Genomic DNA, 19,072 nt, shown 5'->3' on the forward strand with positions numbered 1-19,072 from the left:
AAATGTAGGACCATAAAGTTATTTGGTTATTATTTCTCAATGTTTAGGAAACAAAAATACATTTTTTTCCTCAATAATAAGCCTTGCGTAACGCATCCTCCGTTTGATATTTGTAAATATTTGATCCCCACTGTGCCCCAGTGACCTTCTGTTCCCATTAAATCTGTGAATCTTTAAAAAGGAGGTGATGAAAACATCCAAAGTTCACAGAAGTTTGTTAGAAAAGGTCTTGTTTCGCTTTGTTTAATCATTTGAGGGGGAAGATTTTTTTAAACTAAAATAGAGATTTACAATGTGGCACAGTGAGCAAGTTTGTTGCATAATCACTTGCAGCCTTATAAACATGTTTATTCCACAATGAACACATTTTATCTCCCACTTTTCATTTCCGCAAACACTGACGGTGGAGGGGCTGAATGAGGTCGAGCTAGTGTGTTCCACAGTGACTTAAAAATTATTTACTTATTGGAGCTGATGTCTGAGTTTCGAACACACAAGGTCAACGGGTGTGAAATTTAGTGGCAGCTCATTGCAAAGAGCCCACTTGACCTCACATAGAGTAAAACCCAGAGCAGATCCACACTATGGGCTACTGGAGATACTGTAGATACTTGTGAACCTGCTCTTCCATTAAATATAAATGATTATTATTTAAAACAAGTGAAAACAAACACACACACACACACACACACACACACACACACACACAATTTTGTGACAATAGCTGATTTTAATGCTTTTAGTGGCAGAACAAAAAAAAAAGATGATTGACACAGCCAAGGGTGAGTCAATCATCATTTTCCTCATGGAAAAGCAAGTGACCAGCAAAGGGAGCACAAGGTAACTTAATGCAGCAGGGCACTTCTAAAGGGATGATGTATTAAACGGGCTTGAATGAAAGAGAAAAAAACTAAAAAATATATCTTAGAATATACGGAAGATAGAAATGGTCACACATATATATGGATATTTACACACGCGCGTCCACACACACAAACAGGCGCGCGCGCGTGCACACCCACTCGCAATCAAGCAGAGAGACAAAAATACAAAGAGATAATAAAAGCTGCGAGCGGCGGTACCCTGCAGTTCCTACACTCACCAGGAAAGCCCACTCTAGCAGGCACTCAGCCACAGGTCACGCTCGCTAGTTTCCTTAAAGGTCAACTCATCTACTTAATAGGCAACACTTTACTTTAATGCACGCCGTCCACAAGAGGAAGCAGCAGCAGCAGAGGAAGAGGAAGAAGAAGAAGAGGAAGAATAAGGAGAGGCAGAAGAAGAAGAAAACACAAAGAGGTAAAAGCAAAAATCCCCCGTGAGGGCTCCTCGTGGTGGAGGAATGTCGACTCCTCTCTTGGCACAGAATTTCAACATCAAACCTGATAAAAGGAACGACAACTGATGATGAAAACAACACCTCCGATCCCCGTAAAATAAACAGGAACTAAACGGATGAGTGGAAACGTGCTAAGGCTGAAGCCCCGCCCACCTACCAATCAACAAGCTCTCTGATGGCACTCTAAACGTGCAAAAAAACAAAAAACAAAAGCAGGGTGCAGAAAGTCTTCCAGGGTGGTTACAGAGGAGAGGAGAAGTGAAGAAAAGATAGGAGAGAGGAGAGGAAAAGAGGAGAGAAGAAGAGAAGAGAGGAAAGGAGAGGAGAGGAGAGGAGAAGAGGAGGAGAGAAAGCCTCTTGAAAGTCTCTCGTGGATGCCATTCCCCATCACGCAATGCCTCTCAGTCATAAACACACGACAAACGCGGCCTTAATCATTTTTTACGAGCAGGGATGTGCAGGGGGCAGCGCATGGTTGGAGGCCGGAGGGCCGCGCGGCGCAGCCTCCTCTGGAACATCACTGGGCCCCGCCGCCCCTTTGATCTGCAGCACCGCAATTACACCAGCATCCAAATGAGCGCCGAGTCGCCTCCGAGCAGACTTCAAACAGCACGCAGCAGCCCGGCGCATTCTCATACACGTGCGGCCCGGACGGGGATTGGAGCCATGTGCTCTCTCTCTCTCCCTCGTCCCTCTCTCTCTCCCTCTATCTTTCTTTCTCTCCCTATCTCTCTCCCTATCTTTCTCTCCCACTCTCTCTCCCCCACTCTCTGTTTCTCTCTCTCTCTCCCTCTCTCCCTCTCTCTCTCTCTCTCTCTCTCTCTCTCTCTGGCAGTAAATGATGTACCGTCTCCAGCAGAGAACCCGGGGATGAAAGGAGGCCTTGCTCCTTCCTCTGATCCGTCCATTAATGATGGCTCGCCGGAGCTAATGCCGTGTGCATTCTCATCTAAACAAGGAGCGCTCGGCGTCTTGATATCGGCCCCCGTACTCCAAACCGGCTGATCCTCGTTAACAAATGGGGGGCGGGTGGGGGCCTGAAGGGGGGTGGGGACTCCGCCCGGCTGCCAGAGGTGGCAAAAGTGTTCACATTCTGTACTTAAGTAAAAGTATGGATACTTGTGAGGAAAAATATTCCAGTTAAAGTTCAAGTACTGATTCAACTCCTTTACTCCAGTGAAAATACAGGTTCTATGATGCACTTAAGTAAAAATAAAAAATTTTTTTTTTTTTTGCTATTAATGAAACAATACATTTGTTGATGAATTTGCAAATATCGAAAAGTTTTCAACAGCTTTGGTACTCGTAATACAATATGTTTTATCTTCTTTTTCAACTGTAGCACAACCAAAATGTAATGTAATCTGTAATCACTAAAATCTATGACTAGTGAGTCATATTTGGACCTTGACACTTTTAATAACAATAACCAATGTTGTTATCTACACGTCTATTTCTCTCTGTATTGAAAACGTACTGAACTGTGACCTCAAAAGGTTGAGGTACTCTACACAACTACATTGAACAACAGCATCGTTCAAATAGCTCCACTACAAAGAGATTATAGACTATATTAAATAATAAGTGAATTACTTTGAACAGAATCTGTACCTTTTAAGACATAGAAAGTACAGATATTTGGGTAAAAACAAAGGCAAGTAAAGTAAAAAGTCACTACAAAAGGAAATACTCAAGTAAAGTACAGATACCTCAATCTACTCAAGTATTTGTACTTTGTTACTTCCCACTTCTGCTGACACTGATGGCATCTCCGTTTCTGTCGGCATGCCAATGAAATCAACGACTTGGCAAAGTGAAAGTATTTTGTTACAAGTAATAGAATTAATATAAAGGCAGAATGAAAGGTGAAAACAGATAAACAGCATAAACAAACAAATAAATACAAAGTTTTTTGAACAAAACTTAGGCCTTAGTGTGAGCGAGAGCCCAGAGGACCAGGATCAGATTGGCTGACTCGCTCCTCATTCCAGGATTCACCTCCTTTACCCCCATCCCCCCCCCCCCCCTCCCCAACACACACACACACACACATTAAAAGGCAAGGCTTTGCAAATTGTCTCGCTGTTTGCTTTGAATAGTCCTCACACCCGTATCATCATCTCGACTGCGCCGCTGGGGGAAAAAAAGTCGAGGGGCCACGACGGCGACAGCCAAATGGCAGCCTGGCGTCTCTGCGCTCGCAAGACCGGCTGCCATTAGAGCTGAGAGCAGCGTTTATTGTACAATTAGGGCCGGCGGAGATCTACCTGTAATCATCTCCATACAGGTGTGAGCCTCCCTCTCTCTCCGGACAAGGGAAGTGACTCATCACTTGTCAGGCATCGACACTTTGATGTGGGCCATTGTTCACGGCCGAGGCCCTCAGGACACCTGCGCACTACTGTTTGCCTGTTTAAAGCGCTCGCAGATTTATTGCATTTCACACAGTTAAAACACACACAAACCCAACATGAAGGCCTGGGGGTGGTGGTGGTGGGGAAGGGGGGCTTCTTTTCCGACTGATGACGGATGTTCCACATGCCATGAATCACTTGATTTACGGCTCCACTCCCTCCCTCCCCCTTTGACATTCATACTTTTGTGCGCCGACCGTTGGGCAACAACAACAGCCGCGGGTAAACAACTTCCCGTCCCAACGCCACACTGCCAAGTAGATAGAACACTTTTTTTTTGTTTTTTCTTTTTTTTTTGCTTAGGGCTGACTTCACAAGCCTGGAGGGCAATTGGAAAAGTGGGATAACAATCGGCAAGTTGGTGTCGCGGACAAATCGGCCCGCAGTGTTGGGGAAAGTAGCCCTTTTCAGATATAATGGATGTCAATGACCAGCTTTCTAGAGCCGCTCTCCCTGCGGCTGCGTGTCAATATTACGATAAGAGAAAAAGTGTCTTTTGACAACGGAGACGATCGCAGAGATGAAAAACAGGGTCCGATAAGTTCGTTCGGTGCATTAAAAGGCACTAGAGCGTCATGTTAAGGCAAGACGCCGTCATTAGTGGGAATTACATTCATTTTCTTTTCATTTATTTATTCATTCGAACAGGTTTAAAAACATAAAATAAATAAAATATGTAACCATGCTTAGGCAACAAAAACCAAAAACAAATGTGAAAAGACAACTTTATAACGACATACAGTAAGTAACAACTCCATGTTCGAAAAGGGTGTAGGATGAAGTTCATAAAGACTAATTAATGTCCTTCCCCTTTTGAATGACGTGGTTGTAATGCAGTGCAAGTATAATAATAATAATAATAATAATGATAATAATAATAATAATAATAATAATGATAATAATAATAATAATGATGATAATAATGACAATAATGATGATGATAATAATATTTCAAAAGGTGTTTACAACTTGTGTCTTTTCACTGTGAGATACTGGCCCCATAACTGGCAACATAATTTGATATCACCTGGAAATGTCAGACTGCAGTGTAAAATGAGGACCATATGCTAGTTAGTGTGTACAGTATGTGGCTAATGAAGAGCAGGTCTGCAGGGCTTACACAATCCCACCTCCAGGCTGATTCTCACACACTCACACACGTGCATCCCACATCACTTGCATTCCGTCTGAAATGAGATTGAAAGGGGAAAATGTTGCTCGCCGCCGATAATTGAAAGCGATGAGACGACTCTCACCTTTCATCCCCCACCGAGCACTCACCATTTGTTCTTTCTGCGGATGTAGTCTTTTTCTGCGAGGTTAACGAGGTAAATCATTGGCTTCGAGGTCAAAAACAGGTATTTGTTCAACACTTCAATCTGAAAATGGGGAAAAAAAGACACACAAGACAAGCGGCTGATGATCCAAATTTGACGGACTAAGCTTCTTAAGACAGATCAGACGGCCTCATATTTACATTCTGCAGGGGAGCGACTATTAAAGGTCTTCAACTAAAATCGACATTGGCCTGATGTCGTTACTTTAAGTCACGTCAACTGGACAACTTGTAATTTGCAAAAAAGAAAAAGGAAACAGCGGTGGTACCACGAAGCCGGACCGCAAAAAAACAAATCAGGGCAGTAAATCAGCGTCTCACATCAAAGACTTACCTCCTTGTCGTTCCAGTCGCGATAGTAGCGGACGTGTTTCTTTTCATCCACAACCCAGCTCTTGATTTTGCACATAACGTCCTGTTTGAGGTTTAAAAGGAGAATGAACGAGGAGCCATTAGAGAAGATGAAAAAGAAATATAAACCCAGCAGGGTATGGCGTAATTATTTCCTAAAACGCATGGCATCCTGATGCCAAAATGAACAATGGGAAGGCAGGAGTGGCCCCGGCTTTGACAGGGCATGGCAGCAGCGAGGGCCCGCGAAGCTTCCTCCTTTAAATCATGAGAAAAACGCCTCGCGGGGGGAGTCGCGCTCGCCAAAAAATTCCCACCGGGACTTTTTTTTTTCTTTTTTAATGAAAAGGACAAAATGGGGGGAAGATTGGGGAGCTAATTGGAAGTTGGTTTTTTGCGAAGGTGTAAATTACTGGTCCTTCCTCGGGCACTTTGCGCCGGCGAATGCGGAGTTGCAGCCGAATTGCCGAATTTGAGCGTCGGAGCTAATTACTGAGCGCTTCTTCTGCAGGAAAAAATATTGTGCGTTGGCAGCCACGTGTGGGACATTCATCACTGATGCACTCGTGGGGGGGTGTCGTGTAGTGAGTCCCCCACCCACCCGCCGGGCGAGACTAGGGGTCTCGACAGGATCTGGAAGCGGAAAAGGGAGGGAAAGATGGGAGGGAGCACGTTTATGAAAAAAAAATGTAATAAAGAAATTGAGCCTATTATTGTTGATCCAGCGCCGCAGAAATTAGCGGAACACATTCGTTTTTTTGTTCCCGTCAACTTGACCTCCCCCTTCATATAAAAACTCCTCCACCCCCTGCAACACTCCCCCTACCTCCCCTTTTTCCCCTCCCCAAGCCCTTGCAGCACTTCACAATCACACTCCCCTTTTGAAAGAACTGAGGGGGGAGACGGAGAGAGAGAGAGAAAAAAAAATCTCCTAGCAGAGCCTCAATTACACAATGGCAGAAAAAGCTCCACACGCTGACCCCCAGCCAGCTGCATTCACTCTCTGCACATCTCTCTCCGCAGGAATTCTAAAGGCCTTTTAGTCAGGCAGCCAGAGTGCAGCCAGCGGGAGAGGGCGCAGGAAGAGCCGCGTACACTCCGCCCGCGCCGTCCCAAGTCTTCACAGAGAGATTAATCATCTGTGAAATGGAAACAGCAAACGGCCAGTGACACAGCCTGAACCCGCTCCAGGTTTCCCTCATCAGCTCGCCGCCGCCGTGCGGCGCTCCTCTAACAGGCAGGTGTTAATAAAAGGCATATAGGTCCCCGTGAGGGTCAAACACATATGCCTGCCACCATGAAGCGCCGCTGGTGGGCCCCTGGCTTCCTCTTATTGTTTTTTTTTTTTTTTTGGGGGGGGGGGGGGGGTTCTGAGAAGGATGGGGATTTCTGAGGATTTAAAGGGGACAAAAGCGATGAAATATTGTTCTCGTAAACACGGCGCCGACAAAATAGGCCCCGGGGTTCACAACACTGCACGCACTTGCGGCCCTTGTGTCGCTGCATATGCACGCTTTTAAATAATCACATGAAAGGGAAATTTTTCTTTATTGAATCTAATCTTCTTTTTTTTTTTTTTACAGTTTGCCACTTATACATATATGAATAAATATACAGAAAACCACTTTCCCCTTGAGTTTCTAAATCAAACGTCTAAATTAAAGATTATAACGACGTAGACGTCACTTATATTTTCATTTTTAGCTACGTCATCCCCACCATTCGCCGTTATTACTCCTCCCGCCAGCTGCTGTCTCTTAAAACATCTGCTTGTGCATATTGTCTCATGTCGTCTGGTGTTAGCGGGGCACAGAAACAGAAGGAACTCCTTCAGTGCAGTTGTCTGCACATTCCGTCAACATCAAACACACTTTGATGTGTGCGAAAAGTCGCATCTATGGCTGAGACACAGGCAGGCGAGGCCTTTTACACAACTGTTTGGTCTCTGAGTAATGCTGCGCTGTCCAGTTTCCCAGTGTATATGCACTAACCCAATATATCAAAACAGTACTGATAATAATAAATGTGAGAGGACTTCAGTTGAAGAACTCTTTGCAATGTCAACAAAAATACCTAGACAGATTTACAAGTATACTCTTAAATTAAGTATGTGTTGCGTGTACATATGTCATTTTTACATTTCACAAGCAGAATCTAATTAACCTGGAGACTCTGGAGTGCAAAAACAATCACAGAAATCTTATTTCAAATGTGTAAATGAAAGCGGAGGAGAAAAATCTATGAAAGCGCTCCTTGCTTTACATTTACCTCTCATTTCCTGCATCCTGTGGAGCCTAAAAAGGAAAAATACAACCTCTACTTGTTTGTATATTTTTCAGACTTTTGAGACGTTTGCCTGATGCATACATTCAGTGCATCGTTTGAATAAACGCGTGTGTGTTTGCCTGTGTGTGTGTGTGAGTGTATGCGTCTGCGCAGCTGAGTTAGTCAAACGTTGGGCTTCCAGCCTGTGAGACAATCACACAATCCCTCCCATTTAAAAGCCCTGTGCAGCCTTTGATAAGCACCATTCTTCGCCATCTAAAGAGGTCTTCTATAGATTTCACTTTGCCGACGTGCGCGCAACCTTTGACAAGTAATGTATCATTTTTATTCATTGCCTAAAATTGTTAGCAATTATGTGCGTAAGCGGCCACCTGCCTAGCCTGAATGGCTCCTGTCTGTGGGGCTACAGGGGTGAGGGGAAGTGCTGCTGGCTGTAAAAGGGAGGTGGGCTGGCGGTACGGCGGCGGCGGTGGCGGTGGTGGTGGGGGGGAGTGGGACGGTTGCGGGGGGGGGGGGGGGCGGCAGTCTGAGGGGAACCAACCGAACTCTGCAGCAGGTGAAAAAAAAAAAAAAGGAACCCCTCTCGTTAGTGTAATGAGTGGTCAGAGGCGGCGTGGTGCCGGAGGCCTGGAATTGAGCGGGCCGAGAGAGAGAGGGAGCGAGAGAGAGAGAGGGGAGGGAGGGAGAGAGAGAGAGAGAGAGAGAGAGAGAGAGAGAGAAAGAGAGAGAGAGAGCTCCCATCCAGGCCTGTTCCACTGGAGGAGAGACATCATGACACATTTGAAACCAAATCATTGCATCTCAGCCTCATTACCCTAACAATACTAGGCTGTGAATGTGTCCGTGTGTGCTGCCCTGACGTGCAGGATGTGTGTATGTGTGTGTGTGTGTGCGCCCGTGTGTGTTTTTCTGATCTTAGCCCTCGTTTTGCTGACACCCAACGCGGCCCCAGGAATCCTCTGTCAAACAATATTCTAAACATTTACTGTATCCATATTGCGCCGCGGCTATATGTGTCACCCGGCGTGGCCTCGCACCGCAACCCCCCCCCCCCCCCCCCCCACACACACACACACACACACACACCCTCCAGGCCGCCGCTGTAGGCGCACGAGCATCAGCGGAGAGAGAGCCGCACCATGATTTGAGTATTACTTTAGATGAAAAGAGCTGTGTGGCAACACTTTCATTAGCCCGATGCTGCGACCCCGAGGTCAGCGGCTGAATAAGTAACTCTCTATTAATGATTTCTGCAGCAGAAAACCCCTGACCCCTGATCACTTTCAATCTCTGAAAGGGAAAATAGGGCAGGGGGAGGGGTGAGACCTATTGGAGGGAGATTAAAAAAAAGCATACTTTTTTTTTCTTCCCTTCCCTCCCCCCTTCCTCCTTCCCTCCCTCCGCGGACATGTGTGTAGGAGGGTTATTATTTGTGCCTCGCTGCGAGGGGGAGCAAAGGGCCTGCTGAGACATTGACTCACGTATTCTGGTTTGAGTTTCTTGTCGCCGCCTCTAATGGCCGTCTTCTCCAGCTTGTCAATAATGGGGCCGATCATCTCCTCGTCCTTCAGCCTCAGCTCCTCGTGGATGATCTCCACATCCCTCACCGGGTCCACCGTCCCCTCCACGTGGATGATATCTTCGTCCTCGAAAGCACCTGCAGCGACAAGGGCACGCAGGACGGTGGGGGGAGGGGGCGCGTATCAGTGTGGAAATACAGTATTTACTTATTTATTTGTATTTTATATATGTTTTGTTTTTTGTTTTCTATTTGCGGCAGCTCACACACAAACAATACAAGCAACAGCGCCATCAGATACAATCCCAAAATGATGGGACTTTGAAAGAAAATCAAAGCAAACCAACCATCCATATGTATAAATCACACAGGACGACTCCAACTTGTCAAGAGACGTCTTATTTTTAACATTTTTATCATAAAGTCTCAATGTGCAACACGCAATGGGAATTAAACATACAAATAATTTAATTAAAAAAAAATAATAAAAAATTAAAAAAAAAGCTCTGTGTGTAAGAGGGAAAATGTCAGCATTGTCTGCGATGGACAACAGTCCTTCCCTAATCATTTGCATCTTAGCCGCGGCCCGTGCTGGTGATTAGGTAATGAGGCTCTGAAGCGGACCATTTAGCCGGCAGCTGCTCGAAGAACTGCCTCTGATTCTGCAGCAGTGCTCAGGGGCGGGTGGGGTGGGTGGGCAGGGGGAGGACTGTGGGAGGACTGGGGGAGGACTGGGGGTGGGCAGGAGGAGGGCTGGGGGAGGGCTGAGGGGAGGGCTGAGGGGAGGCCCCAGCAGTGCATCTGTCACATGAGAGTGACGGTCGTTAACCGTCCTAGTGGCAACTGTGGGGAACTGCATCACACAACAGAATCAGAGCCTTAGAGTAGATCCACGTCTCAATGAAAAGGGTAAAAAAAATAAAAAATAAAAGTTGTATAAAGGATTCAGATTCATGGCCATTGTTAATGATGCAGTTGAGTAGCAATTATTAGAGTAGTTATTAAACTAACTCTGGCTTTTTCAAGAAGGTATCTTGTGATGCTTTTAGGACTTCTTTTAAAAAAAGATTGAGTTGTGTGTTTGGTCAAAGTAGATGAAGAATTACCCTACGAAGAGAAGTGAGTTACAGCTAACCTGTACTCAACTGCATCACCTGTCTTGAGAGAATTGCTGTGTTCGAAACATATTTTTCTAAAATTCTGATTCCACCTCAACATTGTTCGAGAGAAATTGTTCAGGGCATGCCAATTGTGTGCACCCATAGCTTGTCACACACTTTATTAATAGTGAGTGTACACCTTGCCAGGAAGCCCAGTGGGAATACGCCTGCACACGCCTCCATAAATCAGTCAATGACGGTGACTCATGAAGTTTTTCCACGCTGCAGCACATTCGCCGGGGGAAGCGTGCGTGTCAGGCGACGGATGACTGTAAACATCGACGTGCCGAGGGGACACTATGTTTGGAATGTGCACATTGCAGTCACCCAAAAACAATCTACATTCACAGGCCCGCACAGGATGAGTGAAGCGGACAAGTCAGGCATAGCGGGGCGATGACGTCGCCGAGGTGATTTGACTCTTCATCTACAGTAACGTCTCTCTCTGACAAGCGTGAGCCGTCGATACACGTCAAAACTACCGATGAGTCAGAGCCACGCTGTACGCTAATGGAGGCGGCAAAGGTTCCGCAGGATCGTGAGTAAAGACAATAAATATGTGGGGTTTCTCAAGACTTCACCGTTCAAATCTTGCTCATCCATCCTTCCAACATTCAGTATCCGGCACTTTCAACAGATTTCATTGAATTCCGAAACCAAGTTCCTTTTAATGATAACGAGATGAGACGTAGGAGCGGCTCGAGCGTGCTGGACAGTTGGTTCGTCTAACGGCCATTCAAAGGTCGGCCTCCCCTGGCAACTCAGTTTCTATGAGCTCATTGCAAGGTGGATACAGAAGATAAAACCAAAATATTTGGGGTAAAAAATATTCTTATTCAGGCAATCCAAAAAAAAGTGTCGGTGGCTTCAAATGACATGGACCTTTCCATTTAACGAAGCAGTGTCAGTGGGATGTTTCTGAGTGCTGCTCAGCTGTGAGCTGCGAGGCTCCCGAGGTGACATCTGCCAGTTCCGCTGATCCTCCACTTTGACCCAGAATTGAATATTTTAACGACTGACAAGGTTTTCAGGCAAATATTGCCGTCCCCAGGGGGATAAGGCTGACTGCGGTGACTTCCCCTGGCTTGCCACCATTTGCTCAGCGATTTAATGGGGTTGGAGTGAAATTTGTAAACAAGAGGACAGAAACTGTTTCGTAATCCCACGGATAATAAAACCAAGCCCGGTCAGACGTGTCGAGTGCTCCGGGACGAGCTCTTCTTGGTCTGGTGTGTGGTGGTTGTTTGTCACCGCTTCAGAGGAAAACACCAGAATGATTCTTGTGTTTTTCATTGTTTCTGAAATTATTCATTCCATTCTGGGGGAAAAAAAAAAAAAATCAATCTTAAAACTGAGAAAAACATTTCCATCAGATCCTTTTGGAGAAGCTGAGACATGAACGAGCTGACGGCAGATTTTTCACATGCTGCTATTTATATCTGATTACAGAATTAGATAACGACTCTTAAGGAGTTGAGAATCCCAGATACTGTTTTTTTTTTTTTTTAATGTCAGGTGCACTTACTGTAAAAATGCTCAGGGGAGTCGACAGACCCTGCATACTTTTGTGCACGCTGTCGTCCTGTGCGTTGTACTGGCGGCAAAATGAACTTATCCAATTACTCTTTGCCTAATCAGGCTGTTTTGGTTCCTCTCCTCTTGCAGAGGTACTCCACAGTATAAACAGTTCACTTACGCCATGCAGAAAGGGGCTAATCAGTGGAATTATTGTTTTGCCGTGCCAATTTACCAACTCCCCGTTCAGCGCTGATTGGAATGAAAATTTGCCATTGTCTCTGCATGAACTCTGCAAATATAATGCAATGTAATCATTTTGCGAGCTGTGGGGATATACATACATTATAAACAATTGCACATGCACAGACCGTGCATGTCAAATGAACATTTATACAGGCATGTTGTTTAATTGAACACATTTCAATTAGCTGCTAAGATGTTCAAAGCAGGTACATGTGGTTGATAAATAACTCAGGGGTTGAATCGTAGCTAACAAAAGGACAAGGAGAGACCATGTTCTAGCCTATTTGGTAGCAATAGTTCATTAATAAATGCATCCTTGGCTTGCACATTTCTAATTTTATTCTGAGTGCCTTTTGTTTGCAGCTCTATGTTTCAAAAAAAAAAGCAATAAATCAAAAAATTTAAAGGAGAATTTCAAAGAGTAGGAGCAGCTGATCGCCCCTCAGACTACCACATATTCCAAAGTAATTTGGTCTGATTAATTTCGGCTAATTTAACATTCACAGCTACTCTACTGCCGCACCATTCACGGCTTAAAGCCGGAGAACAAATGCACGAGGTGAATGAGATGAGAGACGTGTCGGGGGGGTTGTGGGGGATGTCCACAATTAGTCCCCTAACAACTGGGTCTCGGTGGGTCTGGACAGACTTTATGAGGCGGCGGCAGCACCACACAAAGCCGGCACGGGACTCTAAATAACACACACACAAAACAGCAGAACAAGCCTGTTTTGGGTCGTCACATCTGTCTTATTATGCAGATTTTACAGCGACGTCTCAAACTGTGTGTGTTTTCTGGGGACGGCATTAACAGGTGCTGTTTTATTAATAGGACAAAAGGATTAGCCTCTGGAGGGTGAGTGGCGTTCAATAGCCTGATTAGTGATTAGCCTAAGCTCCGTAAAATTATGGACTTAGGGAGCAGGTCTGCAGGCCGGAAGAGTCTGATTGGATGAAACTTCATCAACTGGCGCCACACAAAAGAAAACGGGAACCAACACTTTGGTTTGACTCTTTCACATCAGGCTCACCATCCACCCCCCCCCCCCCCCAAAAAAAAAAAAAAAAACAGGAAAACGACTTGCAGGATATTTAAGCAGAGTCATCAGCTCATGCTGGCTTGTATCATTACTTTTTTGTGAGGCGCAGACTTTTTTGAGTCAAAGTCGTGGAATCAATACCAACTCAGCCACTTTCCTGAGACGTTGCTACCTGGGAGCGTACGTGGTCAACATAATTCAGTTAAATTGCAGCATTCATTGGCTTTTAACTTCCCCGTGCATGTTTTCACATGCAAGACGGCTGAGAGCACATCCAAAGAGCTTGCATTCCTCGCGCCGCCGTTAAAAATGTGCATGCAAAGTCGGTGCTGCAATTCTCCTGGTATTCAGAGCAGTAAAAGCCATTTTACGAGTCTGTCAGGAAAAGCACATTATGGATGGGCCCGACTGCATAAAAACAACACTGGAGATGCCCGCGCGCACGCACACACACACTAACACACAAGCGCATTTATGTTCATTCACAGAATACCCCCCCCGCCAACATTCATTCAAACTAGGGTACGTGACAGAAAGTGACGGCAATTTGAGTTTGCGCCGTACTCAGCCTTGTTTCTTATGCCAATCACAGCCAATACATTTGCTGCTAAGAAGTGCCCACCAAAAAAAAAAAAAAAAAAAAAAAATTAAATAAAACCTGCTGGGTTTTTTGAGCCCCGTCAGTGATACACTTACATTTTCTACATGATCCCATCTCCCAAAAAGGGATCAAATCACAGACTTCCATAGTACGAATATCAGCAACTTAGTGTGGGAGGGAGGGAAGGTGTGGGGAGGGGGAGACCTCCTAGTGCGGTACCTCCTTCCTCCACCGTTTGATATCAAACTGAGGAAACAGGAACTCTCGCCTGTACAAGAGGAAGCTTCTTCCACAAGCCCGTGGAGAGGTGAGGCGCCCACGAACTCAGGCGGAAAACTACGGTATTAATTCCCTATTATCGTCCCTCACCTCTGCCGCCGTTCCATTTATTTCTCCGCGCCCGCGGAACACAAGAGGCGCCTTGATTGAAAGCGGCCGGGACGTATGCCGCGCACAACGCTGTTGTCTCACATCATTGCGAGAACAAACCTTTTTAGATCCTTAACTACCCTCGTGCTTGCTGATTGCGCAGGCAACCGGGCAATTTTCTAACCAACCGCCACCTGAACAATGATGTGTTCAGCCTTCGGGCCCTCCAGCCTTTCAAAGGTGAATCATTTCGCAGTTTGGAGCGGGATCTCCATAGCAACTCCTCTTTGAAGGGTTTAGAATCACCGTCCAATAATTCTATGATCATCGGGCCTCGCCATTCCCAGTGGTTCCTTTCAAAGTGGACAGGCGAGGGGGGCACGAGGAGGAAGCGGGTGGATTCTGAAGTCTATTCCAGGCAATTCATCGCGCGGCCCCCCATTAGAATTCAAAATATTGCGACCTTCAATCACCGGGCGTGTTATCTGGAACCACGGCGATCTCCAGTCAAGATGGATGGACGTTTTTGCTCTAATCATCCGCGATGAGTGGAGGCCGACATTCGCGCCAAAGGGGGAAAAGAAAAATGCTCATTTAAATGCTGCGGCGGCGGCTCCTCCGCACTGCAGGCTGGAGAAAAACACACAAAGGGAGGCACGCGTTTAGATTTTCTGGATTGGTTAAAACAACAACTGACACAAACAGAGAGCCACATATGGAGACGTGTCTGGGAATTTACTTCTTCCGTCGAGGTGAGATGTGAAATGCATCCCTTTGAAAAGACAACAAAGGTGACACAGAGGGCCAGGAAAAAAAAAATGTATAAGAAAATCTCATGTCGCATTAACACCCCCAGTTGCCAGTCCATGTTTGGCTGTTATATTGGAGCGTCTGCTAACTGTTTTTAATCTTGTGCCTCGTGTTTTTCTCCGCTCTCGTTTCTCGCCACGAACAAAGCACTTCCACACGTCAGATTTAAAAACTATCGCTTAAAAAATTGTCATATATCAGCGAGACAGTGTCAACACATCAGCGCCGCCCCGCAAAATGATTGATACCGTTGTGATCCCTGCCAATCACCTCTGTTGTTGCCGCAGTTTTGAGGCGTGGACTTCACAGTTTATCTGTTTGCAAAAGAGCCTCTGAGAAAATCTACGTAGTCTTTAGTTTACTTTAGTGTTGTTTAGCTGCCTTCACTTTAATATGGGGATTTTGTTATATATAGTATAGTATAAAGTATATAGTATATACAGTAAAGTACCATTTAGAATCCCATCTTAAATGGAAATAATGTACGCTGACAAAAAAAATTTAAAGTGATGTTAACTCTATGAAATACGTGTTGTGAAATATTTTGCTGAGCAAACAATCATGAATGGTGAAAATGACGAGCGCATGAAGTAGCGTCACTGGTATGTGTTCACTCCCCCGGCTGCCATCTCACCCAGCCATAAAGAGACAGTCAACACTGGGCTGCACCGAATACTGCCAGTGCAGGTTCAAATATTAAAGGTGTTTATTTCAGTGATAAACACTTTTAGGTGCATTCATCTTTATGTTCATCAGTGCTTCCCTTTTTATTCTTGTTACCTGACTTTCTCTGATGAAAGTTAACCACATTTCGTGTATCAACTTGCCAACTTGTCAGCGTTGGTAGTTTATTTAAACGGCTAATTCGTTTAGCCCAGCAACGCGTGAGAACGGAGCCCGTCAGTCTGACAGCCTGATCTGCTTGGATTTGTCTCACGCCGCAGATGTCGGCGGGTGGGGCGCGAGGTGCGCTGGATGTTTGTCAAGTTTGACAATCTTTGTGGCCTGATGAGTGAAAAGGAGGACTCGGCTGGAGAGCCGCCAGCACTGGCGTCGGAGCGGTGGCGGGCCGGCTATAAATCAGCTCCTTCTCCACTGCAGCAGCTTTTACAGTCACTCTGATTTGTTTACTAAAGGAAACTGTACTTGCAGTTCTCAAACACAGGAACATTGTCCCAGCAGTAAGGAGTTTGATAGAAGAATTTTTGTGTGTGTGTGTGTGTGTGTGTGGGGGGATGGGGGGGGGGGGGCGTATTGCAGTATATTGTACAGTTTGGGTTCGACTATCATTGAACCACAGGAGTTCACAAGGACATAATATATCGTAGCAATGTATCATTATTGTTTTTCATTATTAATATTTATATGTTGCACATTGCACTATATATAATACATAAAATATTAATATTACTACTTAAAGTACAAGATATTATGCAGTACCGTATGGTGTATTTTTAAAGTTTGAATGTTATAGGTTTTTTTGGAAGTTGTTTTTTTTTACTTCATGTTTCTATGGTCGACCGCTGTCCCTCAACATAAAAAGCAGAAAAACCATGTAATGACTGAGGGGTTAAACTGTCAAACGCTCCCCTATGCTCAGACAACTGGGATCTCGACTCACTTAACTAGTGTCTGGGAAATTTAACACATCACGTGTATGAATTTCACCTCTGCGCTGCTTGGCAGCCAGAGGGTCCACGTGATCACGTTTTAATGGTTTGTTTTCCTTCGAAAAATACCTACAGCTGCGAGCGCCCTCGCTTTAAGCAAACCTCTTTGCTTCGTCATCTATCAGTGCAGAAGGAGCTTTGATGAAACCAGGAGTTTAGGAGTTTACCAGCGGGGGATCTCACCACGAGAGAGAGAGAGTCTAAAATAACATCTCCATTCCAAGCTGCAGCCCACGAGCACAGCCAGCCTCCAAAGATTAGATGGTGTCGTACACCAGCATCTCCAGGCTAGGCTTCTCTCGGCACAGGCATGTGAAGGTCTTCATTAGAAGTGAGCCAGAGGAGGAGGAGATGGGGACCCACGGCGTGAGCATTCAAACATTTAATTGCTGGAAACCAAACATCTGGGAATGAGGCCAGGTGAGAACAGAGGGGCAGATGAAGTAGAACATGCCAGAGTCTCGTCTCAGACACTGAGGAAGCGGCCGCGTTCCAGTCGGCGGAGCAAGCGATCCGAACAGCTGAGGCGGCGAGTAGCTGTGTTCTGAGGCAAGGGGAACTTCACATGTGTGACAGAACTATCTTTCCTGGGTGTCAGCATAAACCTTAAAACTCTAGAAATGGAAGACAAACTTATCCAAAAAGTAGCTTGGAATCTCGAGCCTAACGGCGCACATCTCTGTTAATTCCCCAGACAAAAATAAACAAAACAACATTACACTCCAGCCAGCAGAGAGTCGGCTCTCCACAAGCGTATAATCTAGCTATATAAAGTTGTGGCTTTGACATTGCAGTCCGCCTGACACCAGATATGTGTAATTACCAGAGCCCAGCTATGTTTAATGGTTAACTTTTGGAACACCGCATTGTCTTCTGGGACCCGGTGAGACTGAAAAACAATGGCGAGCCGAATGTAAACACAAAGGGAAGAAGCTTTCGATGCCTCAGTTTCCAATGGCAACGTGAGGATGTTTGTCTTGGCGGGAGTGAAAACACTAAATGTGTTGTTTTGGGCGAAGTGGCTATAACACAATTGCATTACATCTTTTTTTCCTCAATGATAAAGTAAATATTCACAAAATAAGAAAACATATGAATTCTAGGTGATTGTATAACCCTATATTTATAAAAGAAAATAACAAATTTTACTTTATTTTATATCAAAATATGTTCAAGAATGGATTTTCAATGAGAACCCATCTTAAAACCAAAATCCTTTCAAAACAGACCGACAAAGACTCATTTATCTCCCTTAACGTGTCTCGTCGGCTCGGTGAATCATTAATCAAGTCTTACTGTGGGTGGTCCTGAAGTCCTCTCGCACATCTTCGGTGGGTAAAACACTGTTTGATAGCTGGCCATCACAGAAGTCACACAGGTTTTAAACACAGCTCACGTGTGCGAGAAAACTTCATTAATGAGGTAGCAAAAAACACAACACAAGCAGAGAAAGCTTGATTTTGTGTCTCACACGGCTCACTGCTTATGTTAATGCAGAAACGTGCGTGCTGTTCATTGATGTTTTCTACTTACTGGACATGAGCTACTAGTCCGCCAGTGATTCTGTTTGCCCATTCAATAATTAAATAAAACATGCCGATCATCATATTAAAATTGAAATAAAAGCTTTTGAGGTAACAAAACAACCATATCCATAACATTTAGTGCCCCCCACACCGCCAGCATGTCAAATTTACATTGTGTCGTCCATCAGTTTTAATCTGCATCTTTTCCCTCCATTTCCATGCAATTTGTGTTGCTGAGTTCCCTCTTGATCGCCAGAAACACAGCCTTAATCTGACACCTCTCTCTCCCTCTCCCTCTCTGTCTCTCCCTCTCTCTGTCTCTGTCGCTCTCTCTCGCTGGACGCTCCATACCTGCCAGTGCCGACTCTCTAATCAGGGCCCCTTTCACAGAGTGGCAAAGTCAATAAAAGCATACAATCAGTAAACAAATCCAGCTATTTCAAAAGGGGCCCCCTCTGCATTTATTTCGCCGGCCGTAATTTGAATTATTCTAGCGTGTAACGCTTAAATTGTGCAAGACAAAGGCCGTGTCAGAGACACAGGGGAAAGTGAGACAAAGGATAACCTGAGAGGTGAGACATGACTGGCAGAGGGACAAACCCGGGAACAATTTGCCCAGACAATCGCATGTGTAGGGCCCGGCGTTCACAGAGCAATAGGAGGCTCAGAGTATCAGATTAACACAGCCATACAGACGTTCTGCTGCTAATAAGAGGTACCCTATAGACTGCCGTCACCTTTTAAGCAGTGTCAAGAACAGTTTTCTCATCATCATTCCACTCGTTTATGGGAGATGTGAGACACTGCGAGACGGTAATTGTTCAGTGTTCCGATTTAAAACCTTACACAGAATTAGTGGAAAGTGAGACTGCGTAACCATACTGCGTGCG

The 19,072-nt window shown here is 45.2% G+C and overlaps 1 protein-coding gene across 3 annotated transcripts in view; it reads right to left on the reverse strand.

Annotated features, from left to right (window-relative positions):
- LOC142897682 (obg-like ATPase 1) overlaps positions 1–19,072 on the reverse strand; it is a 38,744-nt gene that overhangs the window by 14,083 nt on the left and 5,589 nt on the right. For all 3 annotated transcript variants that reach the window (XM_076040178.1, XM_076040177.1, XM_076040179.1), the window contains 3 exons: positions 9,208–9,383; positions 5,424–5,504; positions 5,035–5,132 (listed from right to left, as the gene is read on the reverse strand). In XM_076040178.1, the coding sequence (XP_075896293.1) occupies positions 5,035–5,132; positions 5,424–5,504; positions 9,208–9,383 (355 nt within the window). The remainder of the gene's footprint in view (positions 1–5,034; positions 5,133–5,423; positions 5,505–9,207; positions 9,384–19,072) is intronic.

Source organism: Nelusetta ayraudi, unplaced genomic scaffold, assembly GCF_046127955.1.
Source record: "Nelusetta ayraudi isolate G7.1 ecotype Tasmania unplaced genomic scaffold, CSIRO-AGI_Nayr_v1 ptg000060l, whole genome shotgun sequence".
Classification (NCBI taxonomy): Eukaryota; Metazoa; Chordata; class Actinopteri; order Tetraodontiformes; family Monacanthidae; genus Nelusetta; species Nelusetta ayraudi.